We start from the raw sequence: 27,418 nt of genomic DNA on the forward strand, positions 1-27,418 counted from the left end.
CTAGATCATCTCGAGTGGCGTAGTGCTGACCTACTTTAGGGGGTACAAACTTCAACCCCTCATTACAAGGATTTACAATCTCACTTTGGTTTGTAGTGGTTTTTGGACTATGAGAACCACACAAAGGATCATATCCTTGACGTAGGTCTTCAAAATTCAGATCTTTAGCACCAATAACCCTAGCATCAACCATTCTTTCCAATTCGAAATCAATCTCACCTTCCTCATCGCCATCATTCACAACTGTCATAGGTGTGTCCCCCCACAAATACTCTTGACTTCGATTCGGAGTCAACCATATATTGCCATCATCATGATCATATTCTTCAACTTGATCATCTTCAACTACCACAACTTCACCCGCAGTAGCATCTTCATATTCATTTTGAAATTCAACATCCTCATTACTTCGAGAACTGTCGATTATGTTTTCTTGAAGAATGTCAGCTGTATCAACTAAATCATTTAGTATTTGAACTTCATTTCCATATTCATTTTGAAATTCAACCTCCTCATTACTTCGAGAACTGCCGATTATGTTTTCTTTAGGAATGTCAGCTGTATCAACTAAATCATTTAGTATTTGAACTTCATCTTCATCTTCATTTTGAAATTCAACCTTCTCATTACTTCGAGGACTGGCAATTATGTATTCTTCAGGAATGTCAGCTGTATCTCCATATGGATTTTGAGAATCAAACTCTTCATAGTCTGGTTGATCATCATTTTCAATACCAGTGGGATCATCCTCTGCATTATAATAGGTCAACCATTAGTGCATGGACTATCAGCGACTCAAACTATAATTATCCCCTGTAATGTTTATACTGCTCACCTTCAATGACAATTGGAAGAAGTATCCTTTCTTCTATTGATTTGCAACTACCAACTGCACTTGAGCTTCCCTTTGGGAACAAATCTAAAATGGTTACTAAATGTGAGTAATTGAATAGACATTTATGCGTAACTAACATATTTACAGGTGTACTACTTGTTCCCCATCCCTCACCTGCCATGACCTTTTCGAACGTCTCCAAGCTGTGTGGGATATTTTCAACGACATTTTCATTTTCCACATCTTGCAATTGACAAGTTGCAGTTGAAGGTTGTTATAGTGGACTGTCTGGGGAACACAACGTTTATAACCGTCAGTAACCAAACCATTTACTGGAACTAAGAATAACTAAAATAAAATTAGTGATTTATCTATTGGTTCGTCCACAAGTTTAAATTGATTGAAAGAATATTTCTGTCGAGCTAGCACTTTTTCTTTCAAAAAAGATTGTTTCCTTGGAGAATCAGTAATTGGAATTTCTTCATTGAGTTTCTTCTTAATATAATGTTCTCCACCACTTAATCCAGGACAAGCACTCTTTGGCAGTAGAGAAGGTTTAAACGGCTCACTACAAACTTGTTTCTTCTTCATACTAGGAATTCCATAACTTGATCCAGGACTTGCACTTCTAACCATTTCTTGTTTAAATAGCTCACTACTAACCGGTTTATTCTGTACTCTAGGTTGTCCACCACCTTTTCCAGGAGTAATGATAAACATAAAATGAATAGCTTACCTACGAAATGAACGATGAAATCAAAATGTAAGTAAACTAAACTATTTTTGATGCTATGTTATCAAAGTTTCCTACTCTCAATTCTATCGAAATAGAATGGAGTAACAAATTCGTTCCACTCCTAGTGCTCTAGCATGGAATTGTTTTCTAATCTAATTAATCAGTCTTAAGTCAATGAGAGCTTTACGAAGGTGATATACTACGATACTTACTGAATTTGATTACTTGAATTTAACTACGAATGCTATGGAAATATGATTGTTTTGAATCTAGATAAAGGATTAGAGGGGAATTGAATCCACCTCGAATCCAACTTAATAACCTAGTATAGATTCTTGTATCTCGATTCTTACGTTCTTACGGCAAGAAATTCGAGTTCTAATCCCTAGTGTTCATGGCATTTCTACCGAGTACTAATTAGCATGTGAGGTCGTCCACCCATTCTCATGGCGAATCACGACCTTCTAGATTGGAATAGATTCTACAATGCTTCTACACTATACCACCAAGTTTTCATCAAGGCTTCATCAACCCCTCTAATAGAGGTTTTAGCCTTGAATCATTCCGCAATCATTCCCATATGAATCTAAACTACACATATTATCAAGATTCGAAATTTACTAATCTAAACTAAACAATGGTTAAATTCTAATTAACAACTAAGAGATGGTAACCAACAATAATTAAAACTAGATCTAATAGATTGAAATAACACAATTCGAAATTGCTAAAACAACTATTTTATTTATCTAATCAATCAAGAACAATGATTCAAAGACTTAATCTAAAACAAGAATTGAAAATGGAACTAAAGCTTAATTTAATTAATGAAAACAGATCTAGAATTATCTATATTATTTTAGGTCTAACTAGCTACCATTAACAAAGAGCTAAACTTTGGTTTTTATACTTTCAGATCCAAAAATCGTGCATGGGCTTGGAGCCATGTTTTAGGCCAGAGAATCAGGCCCAAAACCCAATTCTTTCAGTCCAAAAAGGCTTCTTCAGCTGCAGTTGGCTTCCACAGACTTTTCGTCCACTTCTGCTCCTCTGATTGGGTCAAGGCTTATACCATTGGAAAGCTCTTTCCGAGCCGGTCGTTTTGACATAAGGTAGGCCCAATTCCGAGGTCTGAGTCCAAAGATACGGCTTTCGGACGTTCTCTGGCGACTTGTGTCTTTGTTTGACCGCGTGTCGACTTTTCAAACTTTTGGCCGGGCTTTAGGAAGGCTTTATCTTCTTAAATCTTGGCCTTTAATCACGGAACTCCTTAGTAACCGACCTTTTCTCCTTTATCTCACTAAAGTGGCACATTTCTGCACATAATGGACTTTGAAGTCTGAAATGCATAAAAATACGTAATCAGTGTTAACTCTTAATTATTACTCACATAATTGGTCCAAAAGTATGATTGTTAAAGGGTTAAAACTACAGTTTTGGGCTCTTATCAAGTAACACTATCTGTTTTAAACAGCTCAGTACAAACTTTTTTGTTCTTCACAGTAGGTTGTCTAGGACTTGATCTTCTAATTTGTCCTGCCCCCATACCACATGGTGTGATGACGATTGCTTCATTGATAACCCAAACTTTCATTGCTTTCGTTGGAGTCATCTTCTGCTTTTTAATCATGTTCAAGTAGTCGGTTTCTTCATCGATTCTACAAGGGGACTTGTTCATCAAATACCAAACAGAAAAACCCAATCTTATGCGTGATGACACAGCTTCAACAAGACACATGAATCCTTCAAAAGGAGTATCCACATCAAACACTCTCAATTTCACCTCACCCCCTAGATACTTCATCACACTATGCTTGTCAGATTTCATCTCGCCATCATAATAAATAAGCATATCGAATAAACCTGAAAAAAATACAAAGTCAGCACAATAAAAAGTATGAGCTTTTAATAAAACGACAGTAAAGTTCTTTCATTTATTGTTCTACATTTATGACATTGTATAACCTTTGTATAAATACCATAACTATGACAACAAAATCAACTTGGAAATGGTAAACCACCATGGAAACCTATAAAAAAAAAACACTCACACTTCTACGTAAAACTACAAAGAAGCAAACCGAAATATAAACTTACATAGAAACAAACCAACACTAAAGACAACTAAACAAATATCAAAACTAACCATTATCGAGGTTTGAGTTCTTTTCATCCATCACAATCCTTAGAAAAATCAAAAAAGAGAAAAACAGAGTAGAAGATCAAAAAAAGAAGAACCCAGAGAAAAAAGTGTAGCTTTGGAGTTTTGTAAAAAAAATTTGAGGTTGGCACAAAAACAAGGTAAATATTGTCTCGTCTTTGAATTACAAAAATAACGTAAAAGTTGCTGATAGTAGATTCATAAGTTGCTGGTTCGTGATCCCACAATAGCTAAAGTCCGTTTTCATGTTTGCTGGGTTGAAATCCAACGGTCATTAATCGCTGGTATGTATCGCTAAGAGAATCTAACGGATAGATATGACTGTGCATGTCAACATCAGAAGTACAAAAGAAGAGAGAGTGTGTTGCATAAGAGAGAGAGTGTAGCAGGAGGAGAGAGCGTGTGGTACGGAAGGGTAAAAGGATCAAAAACCCGTTGAATTAGTCAAAATTGAATGGCATGGTGGCGGTTGGAGAACAATGTATATTTATTATGGCCGATTTAGGCAATTACCCTTGTTTTTCATACTACACACAGAGACACTCACACATAAGCACTGCTGCCTCAAAATGGCAATTTCGTTCATAAAGAAAGGGAATGTCCAAAGTTTGGATCCCAGTGTATTGTTACCTTGGATCATGAAATCCAAATGGCCGGATGTTACGCGTAGAGCATGGACTTGCAAACACGTACTGGCTAAGGATGTAATTTCGTAGAAAAAGTATTTCCTTGAATATTTGCTCCAATTTTTACGTTTCTACTTTCTAGTAGTAATTTCCAATTAAATGAAGAGAAGGAAAAAGAAAAAGGGTACACTATGTGTAGTTTTAAATTTTAATTGTGATTCCACAAAGAATTGGTAGGAGAGTGTATGTTATGGGACAAGAGGGAGGAACAACATTTAAAATGCTCTTGGCTAATCAAATTTTGATATTTTGATAAGCATAAAGCTAGGCCGCCCGCATTTGTACATTGTACACTTAGAAGCCTTAAACCTTTTTGCCATATTCATGTGGACGCAAATTAATGTCGGCATGAAAATGTTGTTATTTGGATTTGACATCTTATGGTAGGATATACTAAGATGTATGTACTAGTTCATGGACCAAGTCCTAGGTAATCATGTTAAGTGATGTGTGCACTGGTACAATGCTGGGAGCCTGGGAGTTCATCGACCAAGTCCTAAAGAAATATTGGTAAGTATGTGTGTTACTCCAAAATACAACGGTCACTGTCTTAACTGCTATATCCAATCAAGCCTATGCACCCAAGGTAATCTAAAATCAGTAAATCCCAACCATTTTCCGATTTGATTTGAAGATCCAAAATTCACATGTTAGTAGCTGAAATATCAAATACACACCCATTAACAGTAGGAATCAAATCCTAATCCAAGATGCCCGAATTTGATTTCCGCCTGCTGGGTTTCCAGACCTGCTCTCTTTTTGTATATATTATATACCTCTAACCCCTCCTTATCTACCAGCTGTCTTTATATACCAACCCCACGTCAACATGTTTCAAACGCGTGTATACATTCGTTTCTATCTCATTTCTGAATGAACAAACAAGAATATGCCTTCGAAACAAAACGACCACGTAGGACTCGGGTAACACACATAAAGACGAAAATACCCATTCCCCCTAAAACTTAAAATTTCGTCAAACCGGTGTCTACACCGACTACACGGTTCTTATATATATATCCTCTTGTCCTCCTTGCACCCGAAGCAAACTCCTCATTCCTTTCTTGCTTGATTAATATTATAATAATATTCTTGAACCACGTGATTACATTAAATGACTAATAATGTTGTTTGTTATTCTCTAACGTTTTCTTACATCACCACCGTCAACGTGTCACTAGAGGTTTTGGCATTTGTTCGGTGCTGGTAAATTCTTATTGTTACTCTTTTTATTTCATTACTCAATTTTTCTTTCTTGATTTGTTTTCTGTTGTAGAGATATTTTAGATGATGATGATGATGAAAATTGGGGAAAATGGGAAATGTGTCTTTTCTCTCACCACCTTACAGATTGGGTAATGTAATAATTCTATGTAGATTAAATGGGTGTATTTCAATTAGGAGCAGCACTTACTTTTTTTGTGTGGTGTTTAGGGACCTGCAAGCTTATCGTTCAAGTCTTAGCCTATTTGTGGCGGGTGAGAGTAACCAATTCTTTATCCTGGTCGATAACAGGCCATGGTTAATGGATTTGGATTCACGGGCAGCACATTTGTGGCAATTGATGGTTACCAAGGTTATAAAATTTAAATATGTTGTTGTCTGAGATTTATTTTCATGCGACACTTCTTGTTTTAAAAGTTAACTTGTATATGCAGTCCAGGTTGTCCCCTTTTGCAAACAGTAAAGCTCGGCAGAAGGGGAAAGATTTTAGAAAGAAGATGGTTGAAAAGAAGGATACATCTATTTCAAATGGCAGTAAACCCAAAAAATACAAAAGATGGTTTTCTTTGATAAATGCTGCAGCATTATCTAAAAAGAAAGCATTGCTTCCTGTGAAGAAACTAGGAGATTCTATGCATTTTATTAGCGAGTTGCATCACACCCTTTATGGTTTCATTGTGTTTGAAGTTGCATGGTCTCATGTCCGAGGTATCAACTATCTTAATGAGCTTCAGGTAGTTTAGTTTTTCATGCTGCAACTTGTTTTTATATACGATTAAAGTTTCTTGTGTTTAATAATTATATTTGATATTTGCAGACGGATACATCGATGGCAGTAGAGGCTAAAGTTATGAAAAGATGGGAATTCGATAGCATTGAACATGCTTTGAGTTGCATTTCAGTCTGGTTCTCGGGGACACAGCATGAAAGCCTTCTATTGCAAGAGTATCTTGATTCCATATTAGGTAAACCTCTGGCTAGAACATTTACTGGTTAAGTAGTGGGAAGGGTGAGAAACTCGTATTTATGTAGGAAATGGAAGATTTTACAATTCCAAGCTGTGCTGTATAACCAGTAGTCCAGTACAGATCAGAGGGTATTTACCAGTGCATCCACAATTATAGAAATATATTTTGAGCCATAACTGCCGCACTGGGTCTTCAAAAGTGTTCATCTACAGAAATACACACAAAAAAGCACGGTCAACCCAAGTTGACTTTTTTTTTGTGTGTACTTAGGGGGGAGACCCTAATTTCCCCATCTAGCAAGGGGGAAATCCTAATTGGCTCATCTAGTATGGCATTATCTATATCAAGTTCTACCAATTGGATGTGAAAGTTACTGATTGATAGAACCTACAAACTTTGGAACTCACCTATCTAATGTTTGTGACGTAACGACAGTAGCGAGAGTTATTATTTGTTTATTTACTTTTCTAATTGTAGGGTTTTCTTTGTGTAATTTCTGATATTAGTAATTATTTTCCCAGGGGAAGTTTTTTATGATGCTCAGGAAGACTTCACAACAGCTGATGCTACTCGTAATAGTGAAAATCTTTGTGCTGATGGCGCATGTGCAAAAGATGAACATAGTTTTGGGCATTGCAGGAACATTACTGAATACCCTGCAACGGTTGAATATTATCAGGATGTGCTACACACTCCCCCACCTTCCGATGGACCATACAAGAGAAGAAAGATAGTAAAATCCTTAAGTTATGGAGGTGAAGTTGATACATTTTCCGAGGAAATGCACAGTGAAGTTATCACCTCACCAAGACATTCTGACACCCCAATATCTGTCAATGCTAGAGAAAATAGTAATAACACAATTGGAGCTACTCAACATAGAGATGTCTTGATTTTGTTTAGGTTCAATGACCGAGATCTCCCATTTAAGTTGAGGGAAGTTATCATGTCTGATCTACGGTTGCTTACTTTGCTAGAGTCTGGGCTTCCATCGTGGGTTATTTTTCTGCAATCATATCCAGTTTTTTGCCATTTTTATCGTCCATGGATGTGTCCTCTAGTAAGAGCATTCTATGTGCTGATTTCTGTTGTCACTGTTATAATTGGATTTTATGATCTATACAAAAATGTCCCAGTTTTGAAGGCAACTGCCTCACGTTTGTGTGGGCCTCTCTTTGACTGGATAGAAACATGGGAGATGATATCAAGGATAAAATATTTGGGGACCATGCTATTTCTTCACAATTTTGAGAAAGCTGTTACATGGTTTCTAATGGTTTCACGTGCTATCAGATCATTTGTTTCAGTACTCACACAACCAATGGCAACACCACTTGTGGAGCTTTTGGGCTTCATTCTCCCCATTTGGAGTATTTGTCTTCAAGCAGTAGAGAGCTTCTGGTCAGTTGTTTGGGTAGCAACAGAGTCTTCATTTAGTTTAGTAGTGGACCTAGTAGAGATGTTCTTCTCACCAATGTGGTTCATCCTTTCTTTTATATGGAACATTGGTATGTACACTGTTGATTTCATAAGTCAAGATCTTTTCTCTTTAAAAAAACACAAACAGAGAAGTTCTATATGTTATTTTAGAATCTTTTCCAAATGTCATTTTGATTGAACACTTTCTTACTTTTGTTGTTCTACAGCATCAACCATCGTATACCCTATAGCTTGGGCTCTTTGGGAGGTAGTTTATACTCCCATCCGCGTGGTTCTTCAGTTGGCAAAATTGATTACTTTTATTTTCTCTAGCACATTTGATTTCTTCGGAGGAATCTGGTTATCATTGAGTAGCATCTCGCGTCTGGCATCAGCATCAGAGGCAACAGTTAGCAGTTATGACGTTTCTATATGGCGTTCGCTTTGGAATGACCTTTTTTCACAGGTAATTGAGATTCTATGTTGCTATTAGACACTATATGATTCATTATCAAAGAAATAATTTTTACTTCTTTCTCAATTGGAATTTCGTTCTGGCTTGCAGGTTTTTCGTGCCATACGAAGCATTGTGAATGGGTTTGTTGCCTTCTTTGTAGCCTGTAACAGACATCGTCTAAGGTATTAGCAACTTTTGGTTATAATTATAATATATGTCCCTGACCATGCATCTTTTGCATAATAGTGATTTTACCATTTGCATGGACAAATTCAATTGCACAAAGTCACTAGTGACAAAGGGTATGTTACATCTGTTATGGTAGCTACTTGTAATACCCCATCCTTTCTGCCATTAGTGAGATCTGGAGACTGGAGTGCCTCGAAGCTCATGTTAGATTGCATGCAGGAGGCATGCTGTGCTTTGATGCTCAAGAAGTCTTTCAAGGACATAACTATTTCTGAAGAAAACAATTTAATCAACCATCTATAAGTTGCTTGTAAGCCTTATTCATACTGTATAAAAACCTATCAGTTTTTTAGAGTTGCCACCCCCAAGTTCTTCCATTATTAGACTTCCCCCCTCCAGACTCACAGTTTGACGAAGTCAGGCATTGTTGACTAACCTCTGTCCTGTTAGTGCATGTGCAATGTCAAATATACCCCTCACCACGTAAAATAACCAAAATGCCCATTGACTCTCATAAGACCAAATCAATCAAATTGTCACGTGTCATCATCGTATGCATATAGTCCAACGATCCCAAATATTTTTCCCAAATGACATCAACTACCCTTGCCCACCTAAAGTTACCAAAGTACCCTCACTCATGTTTACATCTTGTGACACATGTCCTCATCCTAACACACCAAATCAACGGTTGAGAACATATCTTAGTGAGTGATGATACCGTGATGACATCACCGACTTCTTCCATCAAACAAAGAGCATGAACAGAACTTTGATGGGTATTGAATGCCCCAAGTTCCGGCCTTCATAAATTCATCCTAATAAACACTTAATACCAATTACTTATTTTATTTGTTATATAATAACAAAGAAAAAAACAAAGACATTATAGAGGAGATGTGAGCATAAGAACACATGAGCTGTTTCTACTCCAAACACACAGTAAAAATCGGCTAAACTCCATGACTAACTTCAGACCAAAGTCGCCCCAAAACAAACCTACCCAAGTATACAATTATACAAATTAGAGTATGGATGTAAACCTGATGAGTGATGATGTAATTTATTCTGCATGATTGATGCGTATGGGTGAGCGGGTAATGTTGAAATGGCTTTGAGTTTATATGATAGGGCTAGGACGGAGAAATGGAGGGTCGAAATCTGTTTATAGAGAAATGATCAAGAATGTGTTGGAGCCGAGTTCTTCAACACATGCTGCTCTTTTACGGGCATACTGTAGGCCGCGATATGGGGAAGATGCACTACATGTTTATAGAGAGATGAAAGAGAAGGGTGTAGAGTTGAATGTAGTGTTATACAACTCCATGTTAGCAATGTGTGCTGATATTGGTTATGTCAATGAGTCTGTTGAGATTTACAATGATATGAAGAAGTCAGAGACTTCTAAGCCTGACAGTTGGACATTATCGTCCTTGATTGCAATGTATTTGTGTAGTGGGAAAGTGGTGGAGGCAGAGAAGGTGTTGGAGGAGGTGCTGGAATCTGGTTTTGAGCCTAATATCTATGTCCTAACCTCACTAATCCAATGCTATGGGAAAGCGAATAGGACAGATGATGTCGTGAAGACTTTCAATCGGCTTCAAGAGTTGCGCATAACTGCAGATGATCGTTTCTGTGGTTGTCTACTCAATGTGATGACACAAATTTCGAAGGAAGACCTTGGAAAGTTGATCATATGCATTGGAAAGGCTAACACAAAGCTGGAAAATGTTGTCACACTATTAGTCAAGGAGGAAACAGTTGCTGAGATTTTCAAAGACAAGGCTAATGAACTCTTTGGTGCCATTAGCAAAGATGTGAGGAAGGCTCATTGCAACTGCTTGATTGATCTCTGTGTTAACCTCAATCTGTTGGAAAGAGCTTGTGACCTATTAGATTTAGGGCTTACTCTTGGGATTTACACAGCTATCCAGTCTAAATCTCCAACACAGCGGTTTTTACAACTGAAGAGTCTCTCACTCGGGGCAGCTCTAACTGCATTGCATGTTTGGATGAGTGACTTGTCTAAATCACTGGGCAGTGGAGAGGAGCTTCCACCGTTATTGGGAATTAATACTGGCCATGGGAAGCACTGGACAAAGATTTGGCTAGTGTTCTTGAATCCCACTTGAAAGAGTTGGATGCTCCATTCCATGAAAGCTCCAGATAAAGTTGGCTGGTTTTTAACCACAAATGTTGCTGCGCGAAGTCATGGTTGGAGTCGAGAAAATCAACTGAACTTGTTGCAACATAACTTTTACAGTTTAGACTGATTATCAGGGAGTTCTGAGCAAGAGGGCCATCTATTGCTTCCGCCACATTACATTGGGTCTCGTCTCTCAATCTGTAACTTCGTGTCTTATATGTTGTAGCTGAGATGAAGAAAAACTTCTGATATTATATGAATGACAACGGACCATCATATGGAGCTAAAATCTGCATAGTGTAGAACTCATGTCTCTGAAATTATGTTGGAAGAATGGAAGCTTTTCTTTACTGGAGGGAATTTTTTTGAGAGATGCCACTAAATAGTTTAGCCGATTGTTACAGTGTGTTTGGAGTAGAAACAACTTCACAAAGGTTTTTTTTTTACAGTAGCAAACACTGAACTTGAGCTCTTAGACATGTTTAACAGTGGACCTATTAATTGATTAGACTTTTACAAGCAACGCAAATCAGCATTAAGTTTTGGAGCTCTGAACAGTTTTAGCAAATAAGAGACTGTTGGACAATGGTACACAAATAAATGTGTCAACCTGAATAGTTGATTTTCTTTTTTAAGTGAAGGCAAAACCCATTAGATACTGAAGGTCCTGGGGTCTCACTGAGTGAACCATTTAGTTACTTTAAATTTCAGGTAATCAAAAAGTGGTGAAATCCAAAGTCGCCAAAACAAACCTACCCAAGTATACAATTGTACAAATTATACAATTATACAATTAGAGTTTTCCATATCATTTATAAAATCTCATTTCCAGCTCTTCTTCTTTGTCTCCTCTGTTTCCTCAATCTTGTTTTGAGGACTTCTTGAAAAATTATTTTGCCAGAAATTGTTACCGGCAATGGCGAGCTTTAGAGTGTGTCTAGTTGTTTTAGTTGTTGTTGTTGAGTTTTTAGCTTCGGTTTCAGCTCAGAGATCTAACAGAACAGCTAGTTTATGGAAGACTTTAAACGGTGCAACTTTTTCTCTCTTCAGTTTTCTTTCGTTTGTTCTTAAAATATTTGGCTTAGTTGTTCTTGAAATAATTGGTTCAGTTTATTAGTTAATGTCTTAATTTCTGTGTTTTCTTTAACTAACTAATTGATTAACTAACAAACTAACTAGTTGTTGTTCTCGACCATTGATTTGGTGTTGTAGGATAACGACACGTGGCACAATAAACAATCAAATAAACAATAATGAGGGTAATTTGGTAACTGTATGTTGACAGGGGTAGTAGAGGTCATATTGTAAAAATATTTGTGGGCGTTCGATTAAATGCATAGGATGGTGACACGTGTAAATTTGATCCATTTTGGTCTTGTGAGAGTCAATGGGTATTTTTACATGGTGAGGGGTAGAGTTGTCATTGCACATGCACTAACAGGACGGAGGTGAGTCAACAATGTCTGACTTCGTCAAACTGTTAGTCTTGGGGAGCTGAAAACCTATTATAAAGAAAATAGGGGGATACTACAAAAATAATTAAGTTAATCTATCAAAATAAGCCTTGTATGCAGTTTCTATGTTAGATTACAAATATATTTCTACTCAAACTATTTTTTCTTTTATCAATAAAACTCAATTCCATTCATTCAAATTTAAAGTTACATGGTACAAGTTACACATAATGGTCTTAGGTAGCAAGAAGCTACTCGATCCTACCACTCCTTAAGATACAAGAGTATCCCAATTACAAATAAAATCTGTATAATCCACTCCCCAGAAGCTAGGACACCCAATAGCCCAATCGAACAAGACTTCTTTGACTTCTTCCACAAAACTCTGATGCAGCTGTTTGTTAACATCCCCAACATGAAACTAAATGAAGAAAGAAAAGCCAATAGAAGTTTAGAAACATCATGTTTAGGCATGTGGATATAGTGCCCAGTAGAAGTAGTCATCACCTAGCCTCACTTTCGTGTACTACTGAGTGTAATATTTTTTATATTTTGCTCCTCGACTATAATTACAAAACTTGAGGATAAAAATAACTATGCAGTTTTGAGAAATTAATCTACTGGTGGGGACCAACCTGACCATAAGTATTTTTTTTTACAGAAAGACTAAAATGAACATAAAATTAAAAACCTAAATAAATAAATGAAATCGTAAAATAAAAAAATAAAAAAGGAGAAAAGAATTTGATATCTAGCAAAGTGTGATTTCCACCTCCTGGAGAAGTAATATGTTCCCCCTCCAATGGTGTTTTATCATTTTGCAGCCTCACATGATTTCACCCTTATGCCTCTTTAATCAGTCGGTTCAGACAATAGGATTATGTGTGTTGGCTTTGTCTTTTTCTAGGTGATCAGCATAAGTGGCCATAAGCACTTCTCAGGTGTAATTTTGTTCTACGTTTTGTGAAAAGTATTTATGAGGTTAGTGGGTACATAGTTGATCCCCACAATTTTATCTTGGTTGTGATCATAATTTGGTTTGTACACATTTGTGATCAAAGTTCCTCTCCAAGAGTGGGGAAGATTAAGATACAAACTTACCAGTCAAAAAAGAAACAAATAACTAACTACAGTATAAATATGGATACGGATGTCTGTCTATATTGTCATTTTGGTAAATATCTCTAAGATCGTGCACTACTTATACTATTTTAACTATTACTTAGTGATAGAAACAAACTTTACCTATGCATTTTTATACTTGGTCTATTAAACAAGTAAGATGCAAAGCAGCTGTACTGCCTTGGGTTTTTGATGTTTGATTCGTAGTTGGAAACAAGAAGCAAGTGACGCTTATATTATAATCAGAAGCAGACCACCAACTCCATTTATTTTGGAAATTGAATTTGATATGAACTAAACTTATAGGTTGACGTTCTGGGTGCAAACCCAAATTGGAACTGGCTTATTAACTCAACCAATTCAATGGCAGTTGAAATCCTGACCCAATCTTTGGAAGAACCACTCCCACAAATTCCCAGCGTATGAATAGGAACTTATTCTTGGAAGATTTTTTTTTTTTTTTTTTTTTTTTAACAGGTCGTGCATGTCATTTAGCTTGTATTCCACAAGTACTTATATAATTAGGGAACGCTTCATGTCATATTCATGACAATAAATTACAGACACACTCTGACTTGTGCAACATTTTGTGGTATATTGAATTGGAGATTGACTGGTTTCATTTTTCATTTTATTTATTTTTTATTAATTCCTCCCCCCCTCCCAAGTGATGACCAGTTACTGATTATTTCTTTGTGTAATTTATTGATTAATAACAGCATTTATAATCATATACTGGAGTTTTTCCGAAAGCTATCTTGCCTAAGCCGCAGATCTCAGGCCCCAGATTCTAGACAGACACATGGAACTCAAAATCAAGTAAGTCCTATCTTCATTTTTAGTAATACAGAGTAAAATTCAGTGTTTAATACTACGCATTGGAGGCTCATGCCCTGAGGTTCGCCTCATACCAATATGGCACTGAGGATATAACCTCACAGGTACTGATAGAGGCTTAAGCTTTTTAAGTGTGTTTTGTTATTTATATTTGTATGATTTGTTGTATTTCATGTTTTAGTATGCTTTAATTCTGTCTTTGGTATATGAGAACGGCTATACCCCACCCTTTCAGAGCTTGATATCATTCAAGTATTTAACTGTGCACCTAGATGTGTCAAGGACTGCAAAGAATGATAGGGCCCCTTTGTGGATTATCTTTAACTAATAACTATAAGTCCCACCTTTTTTTTTTTGATTGGCAAGCGGGGTTTTTAACGAGGTCCCCTACCCCTTTATTAATAATCAGAAAATAACTTGAGTCACTTACATCTCATGTACTTTTTCCCACTAGCAACCTCATTTACAATATTCCTAACATCTAATGAGAATGAGCTAGGGTCTAGATTAATAACACTAACTGCAGGTACATTTGATGCTAATGCATCTGCAAGTCTATTAGATTCTCTAAATACATGGATTAAAGCAAAATAATCTAATTCTTGTATCATCCATTGGATCTCCTCCATAATCTTCTGATTGGCTTGCCAAGGGTGGCTTCCTTCATTTTTGACAAAGAATCTGTCTGTGCTTGCACCCTGTTTATATTCCTCCCTCTCGCTCGCTTCAGTCCTTGATGCTGCCCTTGTAGTTCAATTAGAGCAATAGAGTGATAGTTTGATACAAGTCCCACCTTCACTTCAGAATGGTGGTAATATGGCTTTTATCATGGTGTGAATGTATTAGATTGTACGTTGTACATAGTCCCTGCCATCTGTTACTAACTTGAAATACTCCAATTCCCAACCTATATAACATAGTACTATCAAAGATAAAATGAAATAAATGAAGTAGAAAAATCTGACCAAATATAATGTTTTGAATGATGACTTATATATATATATATATATATATATATATATATATATATATATATATATTGGCAAGCCTGTTTTAAATGAGATCAGTAACTCTTTGATGCTGGTCTGATTAATAACTGGTTTGACGAAACAAAACCACATTTTACATTGTTTATGTGGTCTCTTTTTACTTAATGGATTCTACATCTACCCGTCTGTTAGAAAACCCATGGAAACATAACTTCCTCCAAACTAATTGGATTTACGGAACAATGTTGAGGAGCACAATTACACCATCGACATCTTTTGAAGTGCTTTACTACTTAAAGCTGGTACCATGCCGATGAGTTCATGAGCCTGTTTATACTTTGTCTTTGATGTGATGGTTGATGCTAGCACTGCGTGTTACTGGTGCGGCTTTGCAAATCACTAAACACAAACTTCACACCTTTATAAATGTAAATGTAGTTTAAATGTTAAGTATGTACTTAGCACTTCCTATATGTAAACATACTCAAATAATGGGTATATGCTTAGCCTTCCTATATTGGTACAATCTACATCTTCTAATGTTGTGTGATTTATATTTGTAGCTGGTATCCTTTCCTTGTTCACATTATTTCTTCTTATTCCTTGTTTTAACCATCTCATTCTTTTATTGTCTTGCAGTTGGGTTCCAGGAGAAAGGCACATGTCACTTAGGATTTGATCTCCTTTGTTCAAATCATACAAAGTAGTCAACGGAATATACCATTGCAGTCAATCTCATAAAGAAATGGGTAAAAATACAATAGAGAACAATGTATGAGCAAAGTACGCCGGATTTTGTCACTGTAGATTCTAACGAAAAACCTCAGTCTCACCCAAAGAAGGCTTGTAAATCTTTTTTTCTTTTATTCTCCTTCATTTTTGTAATTGTGAATGATGTCCATTCTCAATCTCCATGTCTTTTCTTGTAAATAATTCAATTTTCAATAATTAAATAGCTTTCTTTCATATTAATTTCAAGCCTTCTGTAACTTTAACCAGTGTTATAATGTGAATAAAACGTGTGCGCTTGAATGATAGTTTCTTGAATCTGAGCTAGGACGACTGATGAGACTATGAGAGTATTGTATTTAGAAAGTACAAAAGTCAGGACGTTTCAACCTTAGAAGAGTGAAAAAGGAAATGTTCTTAAAGACTGAAATTCTTGTTTTGTTTCCATAATGACAGTATTTCAAGCCAAAGGCAAAACAGCTTCAGTGTGTTGAGGCAATTCTTTGATCGGTAAGCAGTGTCCAGAAAAGAACGCTCTTTAAATCACATCATCTATCCGAAGTTCCGAACATAATCAAATTGGTGAAGAGTAACAGTTTTTCATAACTCTTAAATTGAACCCAAATACAGTTGCCCATATCAGTTTACTTTTTGATTTTCTTCTAATAAACAGGATACAGCATGATTTGAATTCAACGTTCCCATCAATGATAATGAAAAAAATAATTGTAAAGCATCTAAAGTCGAGAATTATAGTTTACTCCCTGAAAGTTGAATAATCCTCCCCATAGAAGGCACAGTTTGACGGATTAGGATCAACAATATGTATCAAGAAACACCATGGAGTATTAGGTCAACCTAAAGATATTTCAATCGTCGTGTAAGATTACAGTACTAGATAAACAGTAGCGGTGCAGACCAACATTGTTTTGATCCAAAAAGAAAAGTGATTAGGGGTGAAGAAGAAAGTATCGGCAGTGAAGGTGATTGGTTGGTTATCAAAGATTGGGGACAACGATTAGGAGTTTCTAGCAAAAAGAGAAATTAGGAGATGAGAAAAGAGGAAGGAGAAAGGTTGGGACAGACTAGAAACTTAAAACAGTTGAGCCATCCCAACTGACAGCCATATTATTTGTTGCTGCGTCAGTCAATAATCACTCCCTCTAAACATTGAGCATTGTCTAATCCATAAAAAACAGAATTAGTAGTTCACACAGTACATTTAACAACTTATCTAAAAACACCATCAGAGAATCAGAGTAAAACCGATAACTAAAGCCTAAAGAAAACTACAAACACATGTTGAAGTATGAGAGACACTGGAACATTACTTCAACACGTCTTGGCATTCATTGAAACCTAACATAATATATAGCCCCTCACCTTTTCACCTCTCTCCCCTAACCCTATTACAGATGTAGTCGATTAGCCCACAAAGTTGGCTGTGAATCCACCTGTTTGGTGCAGCATTGCATCAATCTCATCACCATCCTCCATTTCAAGCTGTCATATCAACAATCAAGCTCAACGGTTAAACGCACAGAAATGAAGCTGATGAATCGGATTAAAACGAAATACATGTGATAAAAAAATATATACCTCATCTGGAGTCTGCTCTCCTCTAAGACGACGACCATCAAACAGGAAGGCAATTGAATTGAACTCGACAGATTGGCGATCACAGTATGCAGTCATCAGTTTCCTCAGCTGAGTACTTCTTTTGATCCTAAAGAAAACTTCATTTCCATCCTAAATTAACACAGAGTCAGTTCGAATTACCGTGACTTTCACTAGAGATACAACAAGCACCAAAGTTCAAAGAAGACAGCCCTGACACTAGCAAGCAATAACCTTTCCAATACGTAGTTTTAAGAAAAAGACTGGATTTCAAATAACCCCAGCAATGGTATTTCCTAAGTTTCCTAATGTGCAGCTTTCAGATATTCGTTAAGACAGCTGCTAATTAATTTTTCTGTAACGAGAAAACCCAGACTGCACCTGATCTCTAATTCACAAGTAAATCCTAAATGTACAACGAATACAATTAAAAATCATAAACGAACAGCAGAAGACATCGCGCAAAATCTATCAAAACATCAAAAGCAATCAATGTACAAGTTTTCCACCAAAACAGTACAGTTCATGTATATAAACCTAGATCACCTAGAAGTGTCTCACAAATCTAAACTACAATATGATGCATCTGCTGTCAACAACAGTTTATTTACTTCAAATAGGCAGAGAAGAAGCATCCAGGATCCACATCACTAACATTACATGGCATGTACCAAAATGATAACCTTATAAAAACAATAAATGGAGAAAAGTGGAAACACGAGATTTCTTCAACAACCTTAATGTATAGTTCAAAACAGTCAATCGCAGTATACATAATTTCCTAACAAGAAAACCAAAACACATAATTTATTACATGAAATAAAACCCGGAAAATAATAATAATAATAATAATATATATACCTGACCCTTGACCTTAAGATTGATATGAGCAGTCCCGGAGGCATCGTTTGGTTTCTTATCCTCTTCCTGGTTGTTTGTAACGGCCGACATTTTTATTTTCTGTTTTCTTAACTTTTAGACGAAAATAGCAAAAAATTATAATCTCTAATTTATGTTATTAGAGAGTATGTGTCTCGAAACTCTCTTTTTATTTCTCTGCTTGAAATTCACGCTGTGCGGGACTTTTTAGATGATGCTTCGATAATGTGAGTAGTGACCGACTTACTTTTTTTTTTTTTTTTGTAGATTAGAAAGAATATATATATCTAAACCAATCGGCGGCTGAGATTTGTATTAGGAAGGGAGAATGATATTATGGTTTATGGGAGTATAAAATACATATCTTAGACCATATTATTGAGAGCTACCGAAAAAAACACCAAAATTTTGAACCAAAAAAACACAACCATCTTTAGGAGCAACATCAAATTTTCGAAATAAAACTACGCGGTTTTGGATAAACCATGTCATATAGCCCACGCGGTTTTTCTAAAACCGCGCCACTAAAGCCCAACTGACAGGCCCAAGCTCACGCGGTTTTGAGAAAACCGCGCGGTGTTCAGAACCCCGCGTGCTACTTCTATATAATCAGGACCAAAGCTACGCGGTTCAATCAATTTCAACTCTTCTCTCAATTATAAACCCTCTCCTTAGTTTAAAAAAAAAACGAAAATCTACCTAAACTCTTGAAATTTTATATGGATCCTTTTGAACCTATCGAGGGTGATGATTGGCAGTACACAGACGACAATGGCGATGGGGGAGAAGAACCCGAGGATGTCACGCCGACTGATAGACATCCTTATGTACTGGAGTATTAGATGAACGACTTCGATTGGCAATTTGCACCCAGTGAAGCACTTGATATGGAAGTTGTGTCTTCTACACGTGTCGAGTGCAATGGCTAATACTCAGGTAATTAATTAGTTTTGATTAAATATTTTGAATATTATGCATTAATTAGTTGAGTTGGACCAATTAATTATTTATCTTATACGCATTATTTTTTTTTCATAATATCAGCATGTTATTGACTACCGAGTTAGATCGGCTTTACTTGGTGCTAGAGAGTGGTGGAAGGCTATTAAAAGTTTGGATGAGTTTGTACACATTAGAGATAGACCTTTGGGTATTTTGGTTGATGTGGATTATGAGAAAGCTGATTGGGCAGTGGTCATAGCTTTAGTAGAAAGATGGTAGAGTATAACTCATACATTTCATTTTCCTTGTGCAAAGTTAGGGCTCACACCACTAGACTTCACTATGATTTCTGGGTTGAGTATCGGTATAGGCCAACCGATACCTTTTCATACAAATTATGAGAATATGGATAGTATGCTTATGAGTTTTTCTTGCTTGGATGCGGATGCTTATGATTCTTCTGGTATTAAGCTATCTCGTATTAAGACTGCATATATGGAACCCCCTCTTGGATCCTTATACACGAGCGGAGTTAGCTTTGACTGTTCTACCTTGTAGTGAGGGTGCTGATGTATATGTTAGGGCTTTTTGATGTTTTTATTGGGATTTTTGATGTTTTATTGGGATATTATGTTATGTTTCCCATGCTATGGTCATTCTATATGCCACATTGATATATTATGCTTATGTATTCTCGATTTGGATTCACGCTATTAGAGATTTGGTTTTATGTATCTTTGTCTTTGTCCTAACATAGATATGATTGCTGATATTCGCCCTAGATTTGGTAGTTGGTCAGGGCCTCACTTGACTCGTAACAGGGGGCAGATTAGAAATAATATCTGTATGGCTCATGCTCAGATTGATATTAGATCATTGTCATCTATTGAGTGGAGACCTTGGCGTTTGACTACTGCCTTTGACGATATAGTTGTGCAGCATGCATGTGTGTTGTCACATCACAAAGTTGTTTTTGCCGCACGTGACTGTAAGGTTTGGTACTGTGGCGACAGATGTTGGAGGCAGATGACTGGACGTTATGGAGTTTCATGTGCTCCCATGCCAAATGTTAGTGATGCGAAGTCGTGGGGTAGAACTCAAGTTCATGAAGTTCATGCCAGTGGTGGTCCTTGGCCAGATCCATCTTCTTTTGTTGTTGAGCAGACTGCTGATCAGTATTATAGATGGTGAAACCGTGTCTCCATGGAGTTACATTGTTTGCTCCCCCTGTTGGTCGGGCTAGCAACCCGAGTTTTGTGGCCCGAAGGGATGAGGCGTGAGCTACGTGATTCCTTATCCGCCACGCGGCTTGTTTACAACCCACAACCTCTCGAATGCATATCATCCGGCTCACGTAATGCGCGGTAATCCTCGGATGTTTGCCGTGTGTGGACTGATGGGGGCTACTTACATTTCCATTCCCCGGTGCCTCGTGCTTGTTGCCATGGGTTAGAGCCGCAGATTGATCAGTATACCACGGTGAGTTTAGTTATTTTATTTTTCTTATTCATTATATATATAATATGTACTCACAATATATTTTCTTGGATTTTTAGGCTGAGATTCTGGAAAGATATGAGAACCAGATTTGTATGTTTGATGGGATGAGGACTGTCGTGTATCATTATAGCCAAGAAAGGGAGGAGGCATATTCTCAGACATATCAGCAATCCCAACGTGCGTATGACGAGACTCGAAAAGCGTATGAGGATATTCAGTAGGTGTACACACAACAACATCAGGGATATGAGGAACTTTAGGCTGAGGTAGTTAACCTTCGTGCAAATAGAGAAGATCTTGATTCTCAGGTTAGGAACTTAGAGGAGCAGCTTAGGAATATTCAAATAGAGAGGAGAGAGGGATCGTGTTGTAAGGGGGCATAAGAACAGAGCTAAATAAATTTTATGTAATATGATAGGTTTTGGATAATTTTGGATATTATATCATAATCCAAGAAATGGGGCTCAGCCCCTTGGTTTGAATCCGGATGAGTGTAAACCCCTTCCTATCAGCCCATACCACATAACCTCCCTATTTATTGGCCCATATCACAAAAACTCTCTGCTTTCCAATAACAACGAAATTCCAGTCCGATTTCTATTTCCTATTTTATTTTATTTTATTACCCGTTTTACCCTTTTTCCATATTCATTGTAATTTCGACCAAGAAAAACCAAGAAATGGGGATCAGCCTTTTTTTGCAGAAGAAGTCAAAACGAGAAATCCCCACTTTCTGAGTTTCTTGAATCACATTCAGAGGCAATTGATGCATTGAAGTCTTTACTAGAATGTAAACTAGAAGACGGAGAACACGAAGAAGCATTGCAGATTTTGAAACGTTTTATTTCAGCCCAACCGTTGGAGTTAGAATGGAAATTTTTAATGGCGAGGTTGTATAATGAAATGGGTGAAAAGGACGGAGCGAGGAAGGTTTATGAAGAGATATTAGTTCAAGACCCTTTGTGTTTTGGCCTTTGTTTGAATGCATTGTTGATGGACCAATGTGGAGAAGGACAAAGCTGCATTCGCGATTGCTTGAAGAGAAATTGGTACTTGCTCGGGGAAGAAATGAAGGAGAATGATGTGAGAAATGTTCGTTTGATTATGGCGCAAATTAAGTATCTTCAGAAGAATGTTGATGAGGCGTTGAGTAGTTATGAAGAGCTTGCGAAAGAGGATCCCAACGACTACCGGCCTTATTTTTATCAGTTTGTGATTTATAGCTTGCTTGATCGGAATGAAGAGGCAAAGGCGCAGTTTGCAAAGTGTCGTGAAGTTTGTCCAAAGGATTTTAAGGTGGAAGGATTTGTGCAAACCCCATTATCAAGAGCGAAGCTCTTTGGGTCAGGCTTGGATAATTGATTTTAGAGAATTGTTTCGGTATTGATAATAATTGGATGTGAGTACTACCTGAGGCATTTTTATACATGTTCTGCCTTTGTTAAATTTTGTTATTATGTACTTTTTCGTGTTAATTTAGAAATAATGGCATGCCCTCAAAATTCAATGATAGCATAATTGGAGAGTTGTAGAATGGAGCTTGTTTTTTAGGATACTTCTTGTTTTCTAATAATATGTTGCTTCATTGATGTAATTTGAAGCTTTTGAAATCTCCATGCGCTTCTTAGCGCTTCAACAAGTTTTTTCTTTACTCTTGCAATGCATCACTAGTCTCGAGTGAATACGTTACATTTTTTGCTAGAAAATATGTGTGATGTAAACTATATTGAGATAGAGTCGACCGAAGTCGTTTATTGCCCAAGAAGATTTTGTTTTACAAGCAATAGTATAGATAGACGATTAGCTCGTTGGTGTATGGCCGCCTCCCCCTCTCGAGATAGAGTGCGCTTCATTAGGATTTAGGCATGTGTTTAACTTCCGAATGTAACAAAAAACTGTGAAGATCTTGTTCGTGAGTTGCTACAACTTTCATGCTCATGAGACTTGCACATTTAGTCTCATGTGAATTGAGACAGACTGCTGCTCATGTGGATACCTTTGTTAAGGAAGAGATTCAGACTCCAGAAACAGAAAATGTAACCAATGCTATCTCTTTTTCTGCTGATGAAGAGACAGAGAGAGAAATTAAGAATGGATGACTGATACTTGGATGTAGCTGAATCGGAAGAAAAAGATTCTCGTAACTTACATGTTCCCGACGCCAGTGTGAACATTGATGAAGGCTCTAGTAGTCAGGATGTGGTCAAGGAGCCTGAAGTGCTGGAAATTCAGGATAAACAAAAGAAAAAAGGGTCTCCTTCAATTGGAGAATTGCGCGATTCTGGTTTAAATAGGAACCCTGAAATTCTACCTGCTGTAGAACCTGTTCAAGCTCCTCTTTCTCGTCGTCCGGCTGGCCTTGGTGGCGCTGCTCCATTGATTGCTCATTTTGATGTTATATAGACACATTTTGTAAAACTATATTTACAGTCACTGAATTTCTATAGACGTTTTTTTGACATTTGAGTTCTAACCAGGTAACGCGGGTTATGGAAATATGAATTTACATATGCAAATATGAAGTTACATATGTGCATACAAATTTACATATGCAAATATGAAATTTCATAGATATTTTTTCTGACAACTGACAGGTGACACAGGTTATGTAAATATAAATATAAATTTTCTTATGAAAAAAAATTTTATATGAAAATTTAAATTTAAATAGGTTAAGAAGACTGTGTAATTTTATATTGTCATATGTAAATACAAATTTACATAGGATGACGTCAGCCTGGTTTGTCCTTAAGTCGAAATTATAAGTAAAGATTGATGACGTCAGCCCGGTTTTTACAGGGGTATTTTGGTCTGTTTGGGTATTTTTTAAAAATAGGGGGTTTTTATGGGTTAGTACGTAATGAGGGGGTTTTTATGCTGGTTATGTATCAACCAGGGAGATTAAACCCAAAATCTGTATCATAATCATAGATTTTGGATTGCACAATTCTTAATTTCTTAACTTCTATGCACAATTCATAATTTCTCAAGTTCTATGTACCACAGTTCTAATTTTCATAAAAAAAGCATGCGGTGTTGGCAAAACCGCGCCAATAAAAGCCCAAGCCCAGGCGGTGTTGGCAAAACCGCGCGGTTTTGGTTGCATCTTTAAGAGTGATATCAACCTAGCCTCAAACACCAAATTTCCAACTATTTGGTGTTTTTTCAACTTCAGGAGAGTCACATGCTAATGAAAACACCAAAAAAACCCCAAATCGGCCAATATTTGGTTCCAGGTTTGGTGTTGTATCAAATCACTCATGCGGTTTTGCCAAAACCGCGTGGGCTTGGGCTTCTAATTGGGCTTATATGGCGCAGTTTTGCCAACACTGCCTGGGCTTGGGCTTCTATTAGCGCAGTTTTGCCAACACCGCGTGCGATTTTTCTGAAAATTAGAGTTGTGGTGCATAGAACTTGAGAAATTATGAATTGTGCATAGAACTTAAGAAATTAAGAATTGTGCAATTGAAGAAATTAAGAATTGTGATCTAAAATCGAAAAAATTAAAGAAATTAAAAAATTAAGAATTGTGCAATCCAAAATCTATGATTATGATATAATATCCAAAATGATCCAAAACCTATCATATTACATAAAATTTATTTAGCTCTCTTCTTATGTCCCTTACCACTCAATCCCTCTCCTCTCTCTATTTGGATATTCCTAAGCTGCTCCTCTAAGTTCCTAACCTGAGAATCAAGATCTTCTCTGTCTGCACGAAGATTAACTACTTCAGCCTGAAGTTCCTCATATCCCTGATGTTGTTGCATGTACACCTACTGAATATCCTCATACGCTTTTCGAGTCTCATCATACGCACGTTGGGATTGCTGATATGTCTGAGAATATGCCTCCTCCCTTTCTTGGCTATAATGATACACGGCAGTCCTTATCCCATCAAACATATAAATCTGGTTCTCATATCTTTCCCGAATCTCAGCCTGAAAATTCAAGAAAATACATTGTGAGTATATATTATATATATAATGAATAAGAAAAATAAAATAACTAAACTCACCGTGGTATACTGATCAATCTGCGGCTCTAACTCATGGCAACGAGCACGAGGCACCTCAGGAATGGAAATGTAAGTAGCCTCCCCATCAGGTCCACACACGACAAACATCTGAGGATTACTGGCAGACACAGGAGCTGGATGATATGCATTCAGAGGTTGTGGGTTGTAAACAGGATGTGGTGGATGAGGAATATGTAGCTCACATCTCATCCCTTCCAGGCCCACAAACTCGAAGTTGTTAGCCCAACCAACAGGGGGCAACAACGGACCCATGGAGACACGGTTCCACCATCTATAATACTGATCAACAGTCTGCTCAACAACAAAAGAAGACGCATCTGGCCAAGGACCACCACTGGCATGAACTTCATGAACTTGAGTTCTACCCCATGATTTTGCATCACTAACATCTGGCATTGGAGCACATGAAACTCCATAACGTTCAGTCATCTGCCTTTTACATCTGTCACCACAGTACCAAACCTTACAGTCATGTGCGGCAAAAACAACTCTGTGACGTGACAACACACAAGCATGCTACACAACTGGATCGTCAAAGGCAGTAGTCAAATGCCAATGTCTCCACTCAATAGATGACAATGATCTAATATCAATCTGAGCACGAGCCATACATACATTATTTTTAATCTACCTCCTGTTACGAGTCAAGTGAGGCCCTGACCAACTACCAAATCTAGGGCGAGTATCAGCAATCATGTCTATGTTAGGACAAAGAGTTCGAAAGTACTCATAAAACCAAATCTCTAAAAGTCCTGTGAATCCTACAATCTGAAGACTTCTACTTTCGAATGTCTGTGGAGTTTTATCTAACGCCGCTATTAATGTGGCATATACTGAGTTACCCAGGTTATAATCTCTCATAGCATGCAAATCAGATACATAAGCATAATATCTTAGTCGTACTATAGAATGACCATTGGGAAACAAAACATGCCCAATAAAAAACATCAAAAAAGCCCTAACATATACATCAGCACCCTCACTACCAGGTAGAACAGTCAAAGCTAACTCCGCTCGTGTATAAGGATCCAAGAGGGGTTCCATATATGCAGTCTTAATATGAGATAGCTTAATACTAGAAGAATCATAAGCATCCACATCCAAGCAAGGAAAACTCATAAGCATACTATCCATATTCTCATAATTTGTATGAAAAGGTATCGGTTGGCCTATACCAATACTCAACCCAGAAATCATAGTGAAGTCCAGTGGTGTGAACCCTAACTCCGCATAAGGGAAATGAAATGTATGAATTCTACTCCACCATCTTTCTACTAAAGCTATGACCACTGCCCAATCAGCCTTCTTATAATCCACATCAACCAAAAGACCCAAAGGTCTATCTCTAATGTGTACAAACTCATCCAAACTCTTAATAACCTTCCACCACTCTCTAACACCAAGTAAAGCCGATCTAACTCGGTAGTCAATTACATGCTGATATTATGAAAAAAAAATAATGTGTATAAGATAAATAATTAATTGGTCCAACTCAACTAATTAATGAATAATATTCAAAATATTTAATCAAAACTAATTAATTACCTGAGTATTAGCCACTGCACTCGACACGTGTTTTGTATCACATGTAGAAGACACAACTTCGATATCAAGTGCTTCACCGGGTGCAAATTGTCAATCGAAGTCGTTCATCTGATACTCCAGTACATAGGGATGTCTATAAGTCGGCGCGACATCCTCGGGTTCTTCTCCCCCACTGTATTCAACTTCCTCGGGTTCTTTTTCCTTATCGCCAATGTCGTCTGTGTACTACCAATCATCACCCTCGAAGGGTTCAAAAGGATCCATATAAAATTTCAAGTGTTTAAGTAGGTTTTTGTTTTTTTTTAACTAAGGAGAGGGTTTATAATTGAGAGAAGAGTTGAAAGTGATTGAACCGCGCGGCTTTGGTCCTTATTATATAGAAGTAGCACGCGGTGTTCTGAACACCGCGCTATTTTCTCAAAACCGCGTGGGCTATATGGCGTAGTTTATCCAAAACCGCGTAAATTGATGTCGAAAATTTGATGTTGCTCCTAAAGATGGTTGGTGTTTTTTTGGTTTGGTGTTTTTTTGGTTCAAAATTTTGGTGTTTTTTTGGTAGCTCTCCTAAAGATGCTCTTACTGCATTTTATTAGTGTCGTCCGAGTCGAGTGAGCCGAGTATTGGCATGCATGCGTGGGTTTTCGAGCCGAGCTCGGATGGTAGAGATATAAAGTCATTATTTTATTTATTTTTATTGGCCGACCTATTTTAAATGAAATTAGTAACTCTTTGATGCTAGCGGGTTCGAGCTCCAGACTTATGGTATCATCACCTAAAGGTTTTACCAACTTTGTTAGTCGGCACCTGCATATAGAGTCGTTATTAGGGATAAAAAGAGTATAGTTTTCTCGAACGACTTGTCTATGAGTCGGCCGAGAGTATTAGACTCGCAATCGATACCAGCTCTTGTAATAGAGATATGATTTGCTCAGACGGATTTTCTC

General features: G+C 37.2%; 3 protein-coding genes and 2 pseudogenes across 7 annotated transcripts; 3 read left to right on the plus strand and 2 right to left on the minus strand.

Annotated features, from left to right (window-relative positions):
• The first annotated feature begins 5,349 nt into the window (after positions 1–5,349).
• On the plus strand, positions 5,350–16,195 carry LOC147475336 (G1/S-specific cyclin-E protein). Of its 5 annotated transcripts, none has more exons than XM_086584999.1 (10): positions 5,350–5,624; positions 5,695–5,773; positions 5,853–5,994; positions 6,082–6,376; positions 6,460–6,607; positions 7,132–8,118; positions 8,257–8,495; positions 8,595–8,668; positions 14,117–14,216; positions 15,863–16,195. In XM_086584999.1, the coding sequence occupies exons 4-10, from the start codon at positions 6,140–6,142 to the stop codon at positions 15,893–15,895; spliced, it is 1,818 nt and encodes a 605-aa protein (XP_086441125.1). In that variant the 5' UTR covers positions 5,350–5,624; positions 5,695–5,773; positions 5,853–5,994; positions 6,082–6,139; the 3' UTR covers positions 15,896–16,195. The 5 variants fall into 5 exon arrangements, with proteins under 5 accessions (XP_086441125.1, XP_086441123.1, XP_086441124.1 ...); XM_086584997.1 differs by having other exon boundaries at positions 5,420–5,624; positions 6,077–6,376; XM_086584998.1 differs by having other exon boundaries at positions 5,420–5,624; positions 5,706–5,773; positions 6,077–6,376.
• Positions 9,733–11,128, plus strand: LOC147475337 (pentatricopeptide repeat-containing protein At4g16390, chloroplastic pseudogene; annotated as a pseudogene).
• Positions 16,196–17,042: 847 nt separating the features above from the next.
• On the minus strand, positions 17,043–18,733 carry LOC147475338 (small ubiquitin-related modifier 1-like). Its single transcript, XM_086585002.1, has 3 exons — positions 18,431–18,733; positions 17,552–17,701; positions 17,043–17,455 (listed from the first exon to the last, which is right to left on the minus strand). Exons 1-3 carry the CDS (start codon positions 18,518–18,520, stop codon positions 17,378–17,380), a joined length of 318 nt encoding a protein of 105 aa, XP_086441128.1. The 5' UTR covers positions 18,521–18,733; the 3' UTR covers positions 17,043–17,377.
• Positions 18,734–21,347: 2,614 nt separating this feature from the next.
• On the plus strand, positions 21,348–22,408 carry LOC147475339 (protein SLOW GREEN 1, chloroplastic pseudogene; annotated as a pseudogene).
• A 2,125-nt stretch (positions 22,409–24,533) lies between these two features.
• On the minus strand, positions 24,534–25,358 carry LOC147475340 (uncharacterized). Its single transcript, XM_086585380.1, has 2 exons — positions 24,909–25,358; positions 24,534–24,831 (listed from the first exon to the last, which is right to left on the minus strand). Exons 1-2 carry the CDS (start codon positions 25,356–25,358, stop codon positions 24,667–24,669), a joined length of 615 nt encoding a protein of 204 aa, XP_086441506.1. The 3' UTR covers positions 24,534–24,666.
• Between the last annotated feature and the right edge of the window lie 2,060 nt (positions 25,359–27,418).

This window comes from Coptis chinensis, chromosome 9, assembly GCF_015680905.1.
Source record: "Coptis chinensis isolate HL-2020 chromosome 9, ASM1568090v1, whole genome shotgun sequence".
Classification (NCBI taxonomy): Eukaryota; Viridiplantae; Streptophyta; class Magnoliopsida; order Ranunculales; family Ranunculaceae; genus Coptis; species Coptis chinensis.

Excerpts from the sequence above, each read along its gene's own strand:
- LOC147475336 (XM_086584997.1), top strand. The coding sequence starts at position 5,706 with ATGATGATGATGATGAAAATTGGGGAAAATGGGAAATGTGTCTTTTCT. Across the intron at positions 5,774-5,852 it reads CTCACCACCTTACAGATTGG|GGACCTGCAAGCTTATCGTT; the intron begins GTAATGTAATAA and ends TGTGGTGTTTAG. Across the intron at positions 6,608-7,131 it reads GTATCTTGATTCCATATTAG|GGGAAGTTTTTTATGATGCT; the intron begins GTAAACCTCTGG and ends TTATTTTCCCAG.
- LOC147475338 (XM_086585002.1), bottom strand. The coding sequence starts at position 18,520 with ATGTCGGCCGTTACAAACAACCAGGAAGAGGATAAGAAACCAAACGAT. Across the intron at positions 17,702-18,430 it reads ATCTTAAGGTCAAGGGTCAG|GATGGAAATGAAGTTTTCTT; the intron begins GTATATATATTA and ends GTGTTAATTTAG. Across the intron at positions 17,456-17,551 it reads GAGAGCAGACTCCAGATGAG|CTTGAAATGGAGGATGGTGA; the intron begins GTATATATTTTT and ends TTGATATGACAG.
- LOC147475340 (XM_086585380.1), bottom strand. The coding sequence starts at position 25,358 with ATGACTGAACGTTATGGAGTTTCATGTGCTCCAATGCCAGATGTTAGT. Across the intron at positions 24,832-24,908 it reads AGATTGATCAGTATACCACG|GCTGAGATTCGGGAAAGATA; the intron begins GTGAGTTTAGTT and ends TTGAATTTTCAG.